The 14,683-nt window shown below is 42.0% G+C and overlaps 1 protein-coding gene across 9 annotated transcripts in view; it reads right to left on the reverse strand.

Moving 5' to 3' along the window:
- galnt7 (UDP-N-acetyl-alpha-D-galactosamine: polypeptide N-acetylgalactosaminyltransferase 7) overlaps nucleotides 1-14,683 on the reverse strand; it is a 149,591-nt gene that overhangs the window by 18,663 nt on the left and 116,245 nt on the right. For all 9 annotated transcript variants that reach the window (XM_061771925.1, XM_061771920.1, XM_061771930.1 and 6 more), the window contains 3 exons: nucleotides 7,645-7,747; nucleotides 7,468-7,566; nucleotides 5,482-5,610 (listed from right to left, as the gene is read on the reverse strand). In XM_061771925.1, the coding sequence (XP_061627909.1) occupies nucleotides 5,482-5,610; nucleotides 7,468-7,566; nucleotides 7,645-7,747 (331 nt within the window). The remainder of the gene's footprint in view (nucleotides 1-5,481; nucleotides 5,611-7,467; nucleotides 7,567-7,644; nucleotides 7,748-14,683) is intronic.

Raw genomic sequence — 14,683 nt, forward strand, 5'->3', positions numbered from 1 at the left:
AATATCTGCAACATTTGCACAATCAACATTGTCCCAGATTATCTCACGACTCGTCATTTTAAACTGGATACACTCCTTGAAGTCTCGGCGCCCTTTTGCACAATGGTCATTGCACCGGACTGCTCTAAGTGCTAGAGGACTCTGCATCTTTTTGCACAATTGTAAAAAAAAAAAAAGAAAAAGAAAAAACAATTTGTACCGGGATTACCAGATAGCTAGCAACCCTTTATTGCTCAGTGACTGTTTTTCTCAATGTCTTTATGTCTCAAACGTGTTCTCTGTCAATTGACTGTCTGTTGTCGTACTAGAGCGGCTCCAACTACCGGAGACAAATTGCTTGTGTGTTTTTTGGACATACTTGGCAAATAAAGATGATTCTGATTCTGATTGATGTATAGCAGAAGCAAGAGGTTCGATGAATCTTGCAAATAGCATTGGTGAGAGTGGACATCTTTGCTTGGTTCCACTTTGTAAAGTAAAACTTTGTGATGTGATCCGTCGTGACTGTCACTTTTGGTTACTTGTATAATGTTGCTGTCCAATATATAAATGAGTGCCCAAAGCCAAATTTGCGAAGTACTGCAAACAGGAAAGCCCAATTAACTTTATCGAAAGCTTTCTCTGCGTCAAGTGACATGATGATTGCATTTAGATTTATACGCTGTGACATGCTAATAAAATTTAATGGACGTCTCACGTTATTTGTGGAACTTCTACCTTGAATGAAACATGTCTGCTCATAGTGGCTTATCGACGGGAGTACCTTTTCAAATCTCACTGCGAGCGCTTTCAAGATAATATCTTGATATCTACATTAATCAGTCATAAGAGCCGATAATTAGCCGGGAGAGCGGGCTCTTTGCCTGACTTTAGTAATAATTTAATTGAAGCTGTGTTCATATGGCTACTTATATGACCTTTATTGTTTATCTCCTTGACTGTTCTGAAAAATAGAGGCGCTAGTATTGGCCAGAAATGTTTAATGAATTCAACGGAGATTCTGTCCGGGCCAAGCGCTTGTCCCGATTGGATATTTTTTAATGCATTATGAAATTCTGTGATGGTTAAAGGAACATCAAGACTGTCTTTAATTTCTGTATTTAATTGAGGATGCTTAGATCCTTAATAGGCGGCACGGTGGCCGACTGGTTGGAGCGTCAGCCTCACAGTTCTGAGGACCTGGGTTCAATCCCTGGCCCCGCCTGTGTGGAGTTTGCATGTTCTCCCCGTGCCTGTGTGGGTTTTCTCCGGGCACTCCGGTTTCCTCCCACATCCCAAAAACATGCATTAATTGAAGACTCTAAATTGCCCGTAGGTGTGACTGTGCGTGCGAATGGTTGTTTGTTTGTATGTGCCCTGCAATTGGCTGGAAACCAGTTCAAGTGTACCCCGCCTCCTGCCCGATGATAGCTGGGATAGGCTCCAGTACGCCCGCGACTCGAGTGAGGAGAAGCGGCTCAGAAAATGGATGGATGGATAGATCCTTAATATAAGTTTCAATTTCTTTTTGGTCTGGGTTGTTTGAAGATGTGTATAAGATGCTATAATAATTGTAAAATATTTCATTTATTTCTAGCGGTGACTGTGTACAGTTGCCGTTTGAATCTTGAATGGCTGTAATTAATGACTTTTCTTTATTGAGCTGAAGTTGGTTTGCAAGAAATTTGCCTGATTTATTATTGTACTCAAAGTTAGTATATCTTAACTTTTTGATAAGATGACGTTGAATTGATGTTTTGCCTATTGAAGTTGGTTTGTAAGTGTATTTGTCGGATTAATTGCATATCTTCTGTGAGGTGTTAAATTTTTTCCTCAATTTCATTTTCTAATGTTTGTTTTTGTATAAAGAGTATGATATGATTTGACCTCTCAATACAGCTTTCCCGGTTTCCCACAGCAGAGATGGGGATATGGTTGGGGAGTCGTTGAATTTCAAAGACTCGTCCCATTCCTTTCTCACGAAAGAATCAAATTCCGAGTCCTTCAATAGGGACGTGTTAAAGCGCCATGTAGGTGGGGTTTCCAGATTTGACAAAATTTTTACATTGAGAGAAATTGGTGTGTGGTCACTGATGATGATTGGATGTATTTTGGAGGTAATTCTTTGAGCTGGCGAATTGTTCGAGAGAACAAAATCTTGAGAAAGAACGGTCAACCGACGACAAAAATGTGTATTCTCTTTTTGTACATTCTTCAGCCTCATTGTTTCAACTTTACAGGTCCAGCTGCGTGACTTTGAGAACTGTTCATCTTGATTTGAAGCCAAACATTACGAAATGTTGTATTGAACAATAAGCAGTGGATCTGCCAAGACTAAAGTTTAAACAATCATTCTATATGCTTGATCTATGAGTAAGAGAACAAAGTTGGGAGTACTTTACATCACTATATGAGTTGTAAACCATTTTTATGGCTAAATTGTAGACCAAAATTCAAGTCGGTGGGCGTGGTTTTCTCCAGTTTCCGTCTCTTAGACACCTGCTGGGTATTTAACCTTTGACTCAGTCCTCTTCTTGCTCCTGCTCTTGGCTAACAGCTTGACTCCGTCCTCTTTCTGCTCTTGGCTAACAGCTCTTGATCTATATATATACATACACATACATATATATATATATATATATATATATATATATATATATATATATATATATATATATATATACATATATATATATATATATATACATATATATATATCCATTTTCTGAGCCGCTTCTCCTCACTAGGGTCGCGGGGCGTGCTGGAGCCTATCCCAGCTGTCATCGGGCAGGAGGCGGGGTACACCCTGAACTGGTTGCCAGCCAATCGCAGAGCACATAGAAACAAACAACCATTCGCACTCACAGTCATGCCTACGGGCAATTTAGAGTCTCCAATTAATGCAAGTTTTTGGGATGTGGGAGGAAACCGGAGTGCCCGGAGAAAACCCACGCAGGCACGGGGAGAACATGCAAACTCCACACAGGCGGGGTCAGGGATGGAACCCGGGTCCTCAGAACTGTGAGGCCGACGCTCTAACCAGTCGGCCACCGTGCCGCCCATATATATATATATATATATATATATATATATATATACATATATATATATATATATATATATATATATACATATATATATATATATATATATATATATATATATATATATATATATATACATATATACATATATATATATATATACATATACATATATACATATATATATATATATATATATATATATATATATATATATATGCGGCACGGTGGCCGACTGGTTAGAGCGTCAGCCTCACAGTTCTGAGGAGCGGGGTTCAATCCCCGTCCCCGCCTGTGTGGAGTTTGCATGTTCTCCCCGTGCCTGCGTGGGTTTTCTCCGGGCACTCCGGTTTCCTCCCACATCCCAAAAACATGCATTAATTGGAGACTCTAAATTGCCCGTAGGCATGACTGTGAGTGCGAATGGTTGTTTGTTTCTATGAGCCCTGCGATTGGCTGGCAACCAGTTCAGGGTGTACCCCGCCTCCTGCCCGATGACAGCTGGGATAGGCTCCAGCACGCCCGCGACCCGAGTGAGGAATATATATATATGTGTGTGTATATACATAGATACATGCAGCGCTTTGGGGGGTACAAGCCAGTGCAACCTGTAGGCCGGTCCCATGCCCAGATAAATGCAGAGGGTTGCATCAGGAAGGGCACCCGGCTTAAAACTTTGCCAAACAAATATGAGCATTCTGTAGGGCAAAGGCCAACAAGAGGCATATGATGACATGTATCCCAGGTTGGACACTAAAGAAGGAGAAAATGATCTATACCTGTTGGCCAGAAAGAGGGATAGAGATGGGAAGGATGTGCAGCAGGTTAGGGTAATTGAAGATAGAGATGGAAATGTGTTGACTGGTGCCAGTAGTGTGCTGGATAGATGGAAATAATACTTTGAGAAGCTGATGAATGAGGAAAATGAGAGAGAAGGAAGAGTAAAGGAGCCAAGTGTGGTGGACCAGGAAGTGGCAATGATTAGTAAGGGGGAGGTTAGAAAGCCATGAAAGAGGATGAAAAATGGAGAGGCAGTTGGTCCTGATGACCACCATCCTTTTTCTGGAAAAAAAGTGTTCACTACAGCCATTTGCATCCTTGTTGCAAAGTCTACCACCATCTGTCCCTCCAAGTTCCTTTTCTGGATGCCGTACTTACCCATCACTTCTTCATCACCCCTATTACCTTCACCAACATGTCCATTACAATCTGCACCAATTAGACGCTCAGAACTACTTCGTCTAGCTCGTTCCTGAATTTCTCTTTCACCTCTAGGTCACATCCTACCTGTGGGGCATAGCCACTAATCACATTACACAAAACACCCTCAATTTCAAGTTTCAGCCTCATCACTCGATCTGATACTCTTTTCACCTCCAAGACATTCTTAGCCAACTCTTCTTTTAAAATAACCCCGACTCCATTTCTCTTCCCATCTACAACCATAGTAAAATAATTTAAACCCTCCCCCTAAACTTATAGCCTTACTGCCTTTCCACCTGGTCTCCTGGACACACAATATATCAACCTTTCTCCTAATCATCATGTCAACCAACTCCGGAGATTTTCCTGTCATAGTTCCAACATTCAAAGTCCCCACATTCAGTTCTAGGCTCTGTGCTTTCCTCTTCTCTTTCTGCCGAAAAACCCGGTTTCCATCCTCACTCGACAACAAACAGAGCTTTCTAAATTTACAGTAACAGTCACTAGTACTTAAAATGCACAAGCGGATGCACACTGTAAGTAGCCATGTGTTTCCTTTGAAACTTGTACCTGATTGACCAGGTGTCATACCCCCACACCCCCAACACTGAGTACTGTATCGTTCATACAAATAAGAAGATGCTGCTCATGGAATTACGTGCACATGTTTGGCTGATGCGGTTGTGCGGGCCAATGTCATGCTGACTTTAAATTGATCCCTCGGGCTGGATGAAATTGCTGCATGGGCCGGAAGTGGCCCACGGGCGGGAGCTTGACATGTCTGCTCTAGAGCCAGCCACTGTAGTGGGAGATCGGACCACCAAGCCAGCTCATATTGCACCCAACCCTCTTGGTCCCACCCACAAACGGTAAGAACATGGGAACGGGGACCCACAATTTGGTTTCCACTTCTGCCCCTGACATCACACCAAGATATTGGGCGCATGTCGATTTTGGCGATGAAAAAAGGGGCATTCCCGAGGCATTTACCATCACCAATTGTTCCAAAATGGATTTCTATTATTGGAAATGACTCCCAGTTTTATTTTCTTGAGCACAAATATGTGATAAAGATCTAAAATATATATATATATATATATATCCATAAATAAAAAATTCAACTATATGGACCATTAAGACCCCATACCTCCTTTAAGGTCTCATTTTTCCATCACAAACACCTGGCATTTTAAACAGAGTGTTGACTTTGTATACTTCTTTATGTACTGGGATAATTAGTGTGTTTTTGTTTCACCTTGAAATATCTCCATTCAATGTACTGGTTCTGGTCACAATGTGTGATGATGACAGATGAATTATCCCTTCCTCTGGTCAGGCATTGATCATACTGCATCAGCTGGTTGGCTTCATTGACACGGAACAACTACATACAAACACACATAAGCACACAGGTCAACAAACTTTCCTGGAGTCTTCAGCCATATCCATACTACCCATTGTCTGCCAGTATGAATATGGCTACAACCGACACCACTAGTCAAAAAGATACCAAAATCACCCCTGCTACCCGAGCACATCGAAATTAGATGTCATTTCAATCAAGATGTTGGCATAGAACACATTCTGAATGTTTTAAGAACAGTTAAAACAAGACGGCTAGAAATCCCCCAGAATTTTAGCCTCTCAACAGTAAATATTAATATTTCAGGCCTTTTACGGTAAATACTATAGTATCGTTCAAAAATGAAATTGACAAGATAGTTTTTCTGGACCCGATAAATTGTAATTGTTGTGGTGAGTTGGCACGCGTTTCACACAGTGAGCGGACAGAGTTGGATGGCTGTGTAATTAGCCGCAAGTGGGCTCATGGAATGCCGGCGGATCTGTACACTCTTGCCGGTGTTGGTTCTGTCCAATAATCCACAGCCTTGCTCCATGTGCAGCACATAGATTCACGCAAAAGAGACACTTAATGGAAAGTTAAATGTGAGCTCACGACCTACCCGCAAACTAACAAGCAATGAATTAAGGAGTTAAAAAGCTCGCTCCACCGTGCTGATGATGTTTAAAACATCAGCACTTGGCTCCGAGTTGTTGTGCGTTTTAGTCTCTAATAACAAACGTGAATGTTTCCTAGCCCGTGAGCTAATGAGCTAGCGAGCTAAGGAGCTAAACAGCTCACTACACTGCAGCAAAGTCGTTTAAAACGTCAGCGCCTCTTTCAGAGTTGTTGGGTGTTAGTCCCCAATTAACACAAACACAGCAAAGTTTTTTAAGCATAACCTCAGTGGCACACGTTATTCAGCCAGTCGTTGACTCCAGCGAACGTCAATGTATATTTGATTGACAGGTGAAGGGCACCCGTCTTCAGCGGACCAACCACACAACACAGTCTTGCAGCTCTTTATGTTTTCAGACCCAGGGGATCCATATTACAGTGTAAAGAAAAACAATTTGATAAATTACAATAACAACAATAATAATGACAACAACTACTGGTATACTACAGATGACTACGACTAATACTGATTTAAAAGCAACAAATAAAATAAAATAATAAAACCAGGAAGGGCGGGCCTTACTTTACATGATTTCATAGGCAACCTTATTATCGTTTATCGTGATAGTTTTGAGGAAAATATATCGTCCTAAAAAAACAGAATTAAAGTTATCGTGACAGGGCTAACAATTATAGACATTATGTTACGGACCAAACCTGCAACTGAATATAATCAATTTATGTTTGTGCATTTTCTGCACTGTCAATTTGAAATACTGTCCTGTTTCTGAATAAAGGGATGGAAATTTTTAGTCCAGTTAATCAATTAATTGAAAAAAAATAAAATTGACAGATTAGTCGATTATTAAAATAATAGTTAGTTGCAGCCCTACAAATATCCTTTAAAAATGGCAATGTTCTTGCCCTAAAAAAAATACATCTGCTGCTCGAAAGCTTTCAGAACATTGGTTGAAAATTAGGACTGGTAGAGAATAACAATTTAACCTGTACGGATTTGACTGTTGACTTCTTCCATCTCAGAACACTTCATAATACTGTACATCATCCAGGGCTAACAAGCAAATAACAGTTTGCTTTTAAAGATCTAAGATCAAGCCCATCTTTTGAAGTTGTTTCTTGTTAACAGATCACTTCTTGATTCCCATAAGAACATGCATTATATTCATACTGTATTAGAACCAAATGTAGAGTTTGGGTTCACTTAATGGAGAGAAATACAGTAGACAGTATGATTTTTAGCTGGTGAGATGTTTTATTTACCTGATTGCCCCCCATTCTGTGGCATGGTCCAGTTTCCACATTCCCTCCATTTGTGTGTCCCATGCTGTCAATACAGTAACTTGTCTCAAAGCCCCGAATCTTCAAACAAACATGTAAGGACACAGATTACACTTTATGCTCACCGTATTTGTGTGTTGTGCTGTTTTGTTTACTCACCTCTCCCCATTCAACATTTTTGGGAGGCAGGGGATAGTGTAACGGAATGTCATAAGCAATTTCCTCCATGAACCATTTGAAGCTCCTGCACCGATGTTCTTGCCTGAAGAAAAAATATTGACAGCAAAACCAGAGCTTTTAATCCATGGCCTCTTAACTGAGAGCTTAAAAATGATCCACTCGGGGTATTTATTCATTTTACCAATTCTGTAGATGGATCAGTGACATAAAAAAAAAAGGGCTTGACGTATTCTGGTAGTTTTGTGTGCCTTATATACAGTATTTGTTACACATTAACACAAAAAGCAAACCCTCCAGTATTTCTTTGACTTCTGTTATATTCTATTAAAAATGAGAGCCTATTGATTCTCCACACTCATCTTTTTATATCTTTAGTTCCTGAGCATACAGTGGCTTAAATAAGTATTTAACACATCACCATTTTTCTCACTAAATATATTTCCAAAGGTGCTATAAACCTAAAGATTTCACCAGATGTTGGGAACAACCCAAGTAATCCATACATACAAAGAAATTAGAACAAATAAACTCGGAAATTAAGTTGTGTGCAAAAATGTGAAATGACACAAGGAAAAAGTATTGAACACATGAAGGGAGATGCAAAAAGGGATGGAAAGCCAAGACAACAGCTAAAATCTATCAATAATCAAACAGCAATCCAGCCCCTTGTCAGTACAAATGAATATCAGCTGGTTCAGTCCTAATTGATGGCCTATTAAAAGGTCTCATTGCCAAGGTGTGAGTCAAGTCACATCTCATGGTAGGTAAGAGCAGAGAGTTGTCTCAAGGCCATCGCAAACTAATTGTTGCAAAAAATAATGATAGCATCGGTCACAGGCACACAGCTTCTGAACGTTCCCGTGAGCACGGTTGGGGCCATCGTACGTAAGTGGAACGCCAATCATACCGCCATAAATTTGCCTCGATCAGGTGCTCCTCGCAAGATTTCTGACAGAGGAGTGCGAATAATAATCAGAAGAGTTGTCCAAGAGCCAAGGACAACCTGTCACAAGGAAAACAGTGAGTAATGCACTCCGTCGCCATCGCCTATATGCACCACGCAAGACCCCATTGCTGAAAAAAAAAGCATGTCGAAGCTTGTTTAAAGTTTGCTGAACAAGATAATATAGTCTGGTCGGATGAGAGCAAAATTGAACTGTTTGGATGCCAAATGCACACCACGTTTTGAAGAGAAAATGGCGCTGCACTAAAAAGACCATACCAATATTAAGTACGAAGGTGGGAACATGATGGTGTGGGGCTGCTTTCAGCAAATGGTACTGGTAAACTTCACATTATTGAAGGAAGGATGAATAGGCAAATGTACCGGGACGTTCTTGACAAAAATCTGCCGCCATCAAGAGGATGATGAAAATGAAACAAGGGTGGACATTTCAGCAGGATGACGATCCAAAACATACTACCAAGGAAACTCTCAATTACTCTCAAATAAAGCTGCTAGAATAGCCCAGCCAATCACCTGACTTGAATCTAATCGAAAATCTAGGGAAAGAACTGAAACTCAAGGTCCATAAAAGAAGCCCACAGAACCTTCAAGATTTGAAGACTGCTTGTGTGGAGGGATGGCCCAAAATCACACCAGAGCAATGCATGCGATTAGTTTCTCCATATAGCAGGCATCTTGAAACTGTCATTGTAAACAAAGTATTCAATAAATACCAGTTGGCATGTTCAATATTTTTTTTTCTGTGTCAATACACATTCCACTCAACTTAATTTCTGATCTTATTTGTTCTGCTTTCTTTGTATGTGTGGATTACTTGGTTGTTGTGTATTTATTGAGAAAAACAGTGACGTGTTAAATACATATTTAAGCCGCTGTATGTACATAAACAAGGAATGTTTTGGGGAAGCAAGAGCAAGGCGATTTTTTATTTTTTTTTAAATATAATCCCTCAAAGGGGAATTGCATTTCCACTCTTGCATATTTTTGTTGGACACCACACAGAGAACATGAAGGCATACAAGAAGAAATGATAGAGAGTGATGGGATGCATAAAGAGTGTTGAACCCCTGAGCTGAGGTTGTTGGAGGTAAGAGTACATTGCTCAAGGGCGACTGCAGCAGTCAGGATGCAAAGTAGCACTTATCCGACACAATGTTCGTCCACCTTTTAAGCAGTAGTTTTCCTTGAATTTTCAATGAGCTCTCATAACATTGCACCTACTGTAATTTCCAAGACTGAAAAATTAACACATTTCATACAGACGACTGAAAATTATTGAGGTGCACAAAGCAAAACAAACAAACAAACTAGGTCATCATCTGAAACATTTTACTCAGTGCCTCTAAATCAAACCACATATGCATCTTGATACACTTTGTCATGTTAGAAATTGTAACAGCAACAACACTAACATAAATATCAATTACATATGGTATGACAATAAAATTCCTTGAAGCTGACTTCTCAGTCACAAGGGGCAGGAGACACAAAGAACAAAAATGTGCTCCAGGGCTAGGAATACCATCTCCTGATTTCCCAAATCTGAGTATCTATGTTGTATCAACATAATAATAAATACAAATTCAATGCACTTTCATCCATCCATCCATTTTCTGAGCCGCTTCTCCTCACTAGGGTCGCGGGCGTGCCGGAGCCTATCCCAGCTATCATCGGGCAGGAGGGGGGGGTACACCCTGAACTGGTTGCCAGCCAATCGCAGGGCACATACAAACAAACAAACATCCGCACGAACATTCACACCTACGGGCAATTTAGAGTCTTCAATCAAACTATCATGCATGTTTTTGGGATGTGGGAGGAAACCGGAGTGCCCGGAGAAAACCTACACAGGCACGGTGAGAACATGCAAACGCCACACAGGCGGGGCCGGGGATTGAACCCTGGTCCTCAGAACTGTGAGGCAGACGCTCTAACCAGTCGCCCACCGTGCCGCCCTTTCATTCTTATTAAAAGAAATTTCCCAAAAAATAAATACATTTTCTCTTAAAAACATAAAATCTTAAACCGAGTGTAAAATGAATCTTTGTTGTAATGTCCTGCATGTATTCCCTTGTACAACAAATAACATGACATAAAATACACTAAAATATCCATCCATCCATCCATTTTCTGAGCCGCTTCTCCTCACTAGGGTCGCGGGCGTGCTGGAGCCTATCCCGGCTGTCATCCTAGCGCAGCAATGTCGCTCTCTGCTCTGTCCTCCTTCCTTTTAAGCTTGTCCATCTTTTCTGCAAGGGCTTTTCTCTTTTCTCCCTGCTTGTCCTGTTTTACAGACCTCCTCTGGTCAACCAGGTAACTTTTCCCTTGCTCCAGGGACATATAACAACAGTTCTTTTGTAAGTTGCACATCAGTCACACCACCAGCTGCTCTGACATGGCCAACAATGAGTATCTCAGCAATCAGATAGGCCTCCTTATGATTCTCTACAATCAGCTCCTTGTTGATTGAGAATCCTCCCTCAACACTGGCCTGTCCATGAGAGAGAACGAAAAGCATCTTCAGAATCAATTTATTTTTTGGGTTTTAACATAAATTCAGCAATCTGGAAGACTCTGAAGAGTACAATAAGGCAAAAACATTTTTTAAATCTTCACGCAGAAAAACTTATTTACACCGCTGTTGATGTACAAATTAAATTTTCCTAATTTCTTTGCTTTTTTTGTTCTGGCCTCCAACTTGAGCAAGGTCCATCTCCACCTGCACCTTATGCCTGCTTCAAGCTGTGCCACATGAATAGCATCCTCCTCTTTAAGCACTCTCATTCTGGAAAATAATTGACGAAAATCATTGTCTTTTTCACGTCATTTTTCACTATTAACAACTTCAAAGACTAATCCCAAATGCATCCTTCAGGAAAATATTAAGTATTTGGGTTTTTTTTGGGGCCATTTCTGAATTTGAAGTTAGTTCATTTTGTGTTGTGACAGAACCCCTAACATCGCTCCGTTGCTTAATACATTTAACATTAACATCCGTAAACTAATTACATAATTGTAGGCGCCTCTCCTAATTAATACATGATGGACTAGCGGATCAGCTCTTGTCGCCGATGTTACGTGTGCTTCGCGGTTCCGCTGGGACCACAACCTCAACACAAAAATACAAAAGGCCAGTGCAACAAATACGACACTGGTTGATCTGATGAGCAAAAAATTTTACTGAAACGTAAGAGGAGCAATACAGGATGTCCGCTCCAGAGGTGGGTAGAGTAGCCAAATATTGTACTCAAGTAAGAGTACTGTTACTTGACGATAATGTGACAAGTAAAAAGTAGTCCTCAAAAATATTACTTCAGGATGAGTAAAAAGTACACGGTGAAATAATTACTCAAGTACTGAGTAAATAGTGAGTAACTTCAAGATAAAGAAAAATAAGCAAGGAACCATTAATGCGATTTGCACTCTGAACCAGACCAGATCCACGCGAGGGCACGTCACAACTAGACTGAACGTGCCGCACGCCGCAACCCCCATCCACTGCCATGTCATCCAAAAGCCTTTTCTTTTTTCCATTTAACATGGGAGTGGATGGGGGCCACGACGCATGGCGCGCTCAACCCGACTGCAGTCCACCCCCACACAGATCCGACCGGACTCAGACCGCAAACCACACCAACGAGTTCCCCACCCTTCTTTTATCTCGCTGCGCACGCATCACTTTGATTTATTCAGAGAGAGACATAACTTATATACGTTGTATAATGTCACGCTGGGCAGCAACTTAAAACACTATTTTTTTGGACGTGTTGTGAACACAGCGCGCTGGTACGAATGTCCGCGTTTGCCTAGCCAGGCACAGAAGAAAAATCTCCATGGCAACGCTACTGTAACTTTCACTCATTGAAAAATGTTTCTCTGCTTGCATAAAGCCCAGTCGATGTCACGCCCCCGAAAGCCATATACCCCACCGTGATTTGTAGGTTCGTCAGCTCCGCACACAACACTGTAAAAGTGCCATTTATATAAATCCCGAGGGCCGCACTAACATTAAACTTTCAAATTAAGGTGGGGCCATCAAATATCGTCTCGCAGGCTGCAAATGGCCAGCGGGCCGCCAGTTTCAGAACCCTGCTTTAGAGCATGATTCGAGAGAACGGCAGCATGCTTACGTCCAACCGTTCGTGCTAACAGTAGCTTGCTAGGCTACATAACGTTTTGTTGCCTGCTTGCGAGACGTAAGCCCTAATCAATAACGTCATTGATCGGATCGGCGAATTATGACATTAAAGCCGATCAGCATAAAATGCTAATTAGAGGCCAATACCGATAAGGCCGATAAAATCGGTGTAAAGTCTACTTTTAATGCCCACAAAATTTCAGATTTAAAAACTTCTTTTGTCGTTAAATTAGACACATCCAAGCTCGTCTGCCTTGCCAGTGAAACTGCAACACTGCAGTAATGGGGTCTGTGTTATTGTGGAGGAAATTTCAGTACGCCATCACCTATTTCAATAATCTATCTGAAGGAGTTTGCTCCTGCAGTGTTTGGCATCCGCCTTGTGTTTCTTCCCCTTCAGTGCCGCTTCTCCCATTCTGTTTATACGTTGAGGAGTCCACCCGAGAGCAGCCCGGTGGACGGGACACGTCCCACACCGAGGGACCCAGGGCGGCCCCACCGAGGCGCCTCGAAAACCGGACACCCGGAGGAGGCCACAGGGACCCAACAACCCCCCCAACCCCCAGCAGCTTTAGCGGGGAGGCCCATACCTCGCTCTCCCCAGCCACTTCGTCCAGGTCCTCTTGGGGAATCCTAAGGCGTTCACAGGCCAGTCGCAAATCCTTGGTCGTCCCTGGGGCCTCCTCCCGCTGGGACGTGCCCAGAAGACCTCACCAGTGAGGAGTCCAGGAGTCATCCTAATCAGATGTTCGAGCCAACCCATTTGGCTCCTCTCAATGCGGAGGAACAGTGGCTCGACTCAGAGCCCCTCCCGGATGACCAAACTTCCCACCCTCTCTCTAAGGGAGAGCCCGGACACCCGGCACACGAAACTCATTTCGACCACTTGTATCCATGATCTTGTTCTTTCAGTCACGACCAACAGCTCATGACCAGAGGTGAAGGTGGGACCGTACATCGACCAGTAAATTTACAGCTTCGCCTTTCGGCTCAGCCAACGGAAACACATCGCCTACAAAAAGCATAGATGTAATAGTGAGGCCATCAAACTAAAACCAAGCAGAATCTGTGACAAAGGGCAGCCTTGACGAAGTCCAGCTCTCACTGGAAACGAATCCTACTTACTGCTGCCAATGCATACCAAACTCTGACACTAGTTGTATAGGGACGGAACAGAACATATTACAATATTACCCCTTACTCCGGGAGCACCCTCCACAAGGGACATGGTTGAACGCATTCTCCAAGCCCACAAACCACATGCAGACTATTTGCAGACATGCAAACACCAAAGGCATGAAAAAGGTGACAAAAACAAAAAAAAACATTTAAGGAGGGGTCTGGGTGGGATCCCCCGAGCCTCCGCAGATAATTTTTTGATTTTAACATAAATTAAGCAATCTGGAAGACTCTTAAGAGTACAATAAGGCAAAAAAACAATAAAAAATAAAAAATAAAAATTTCCTCACACAGAAAAGCATTTATAGTACAAGTACATGTTGATGTAGAAATTTAAGATTAAAAATAAATTGGCCTCATTTCTTTGCTTTTTTGTTTTGGCCTCCAACTTGAGCCAGGCCCATCTTCACCTGCACCTGATGCCTGCTTCAAGCTGTGCTACTCTCATTCTGGAAAATAATTGACTAAAATCATTGTCTGTTTCACTTCATTTTTCACTATTACCAACTTCAGAGGCTAATCCCAAATGCATCCTCCAGGAAAATATTAAGAACAAAATGTTTCTGTGGCGGCACGGTGGCCGACTGGTTAGCGCGTCAGCCTCACAGTTCTGAGGACCCGGGTTCAATCCCCGGCCCCGCCTGTGTGGAGTTTGCATGTTCTCCCCGTGCCTGCGTGGGTTTTCTCCGGGCACTCCGGTTCCCTCCCACATCCCACAAACATGCATGAATTGG

Source organism: Phyllopteryx taeniolatus, chromosome 4, assembly GCF_024500385.1.
Source record: "Phyllopteryx taeniolatus isolate TA_2022b chromosome 4, UOR_Ptae_1.2, whole genome shotgun sequence".
Lineage (NCBI taxonomy): Eukaryota > Metazoa > Chordata > Actinopteri > Syngnathiformes > Syngnathidae > Phyllopteryx > Phyllopteryx taeniolatus.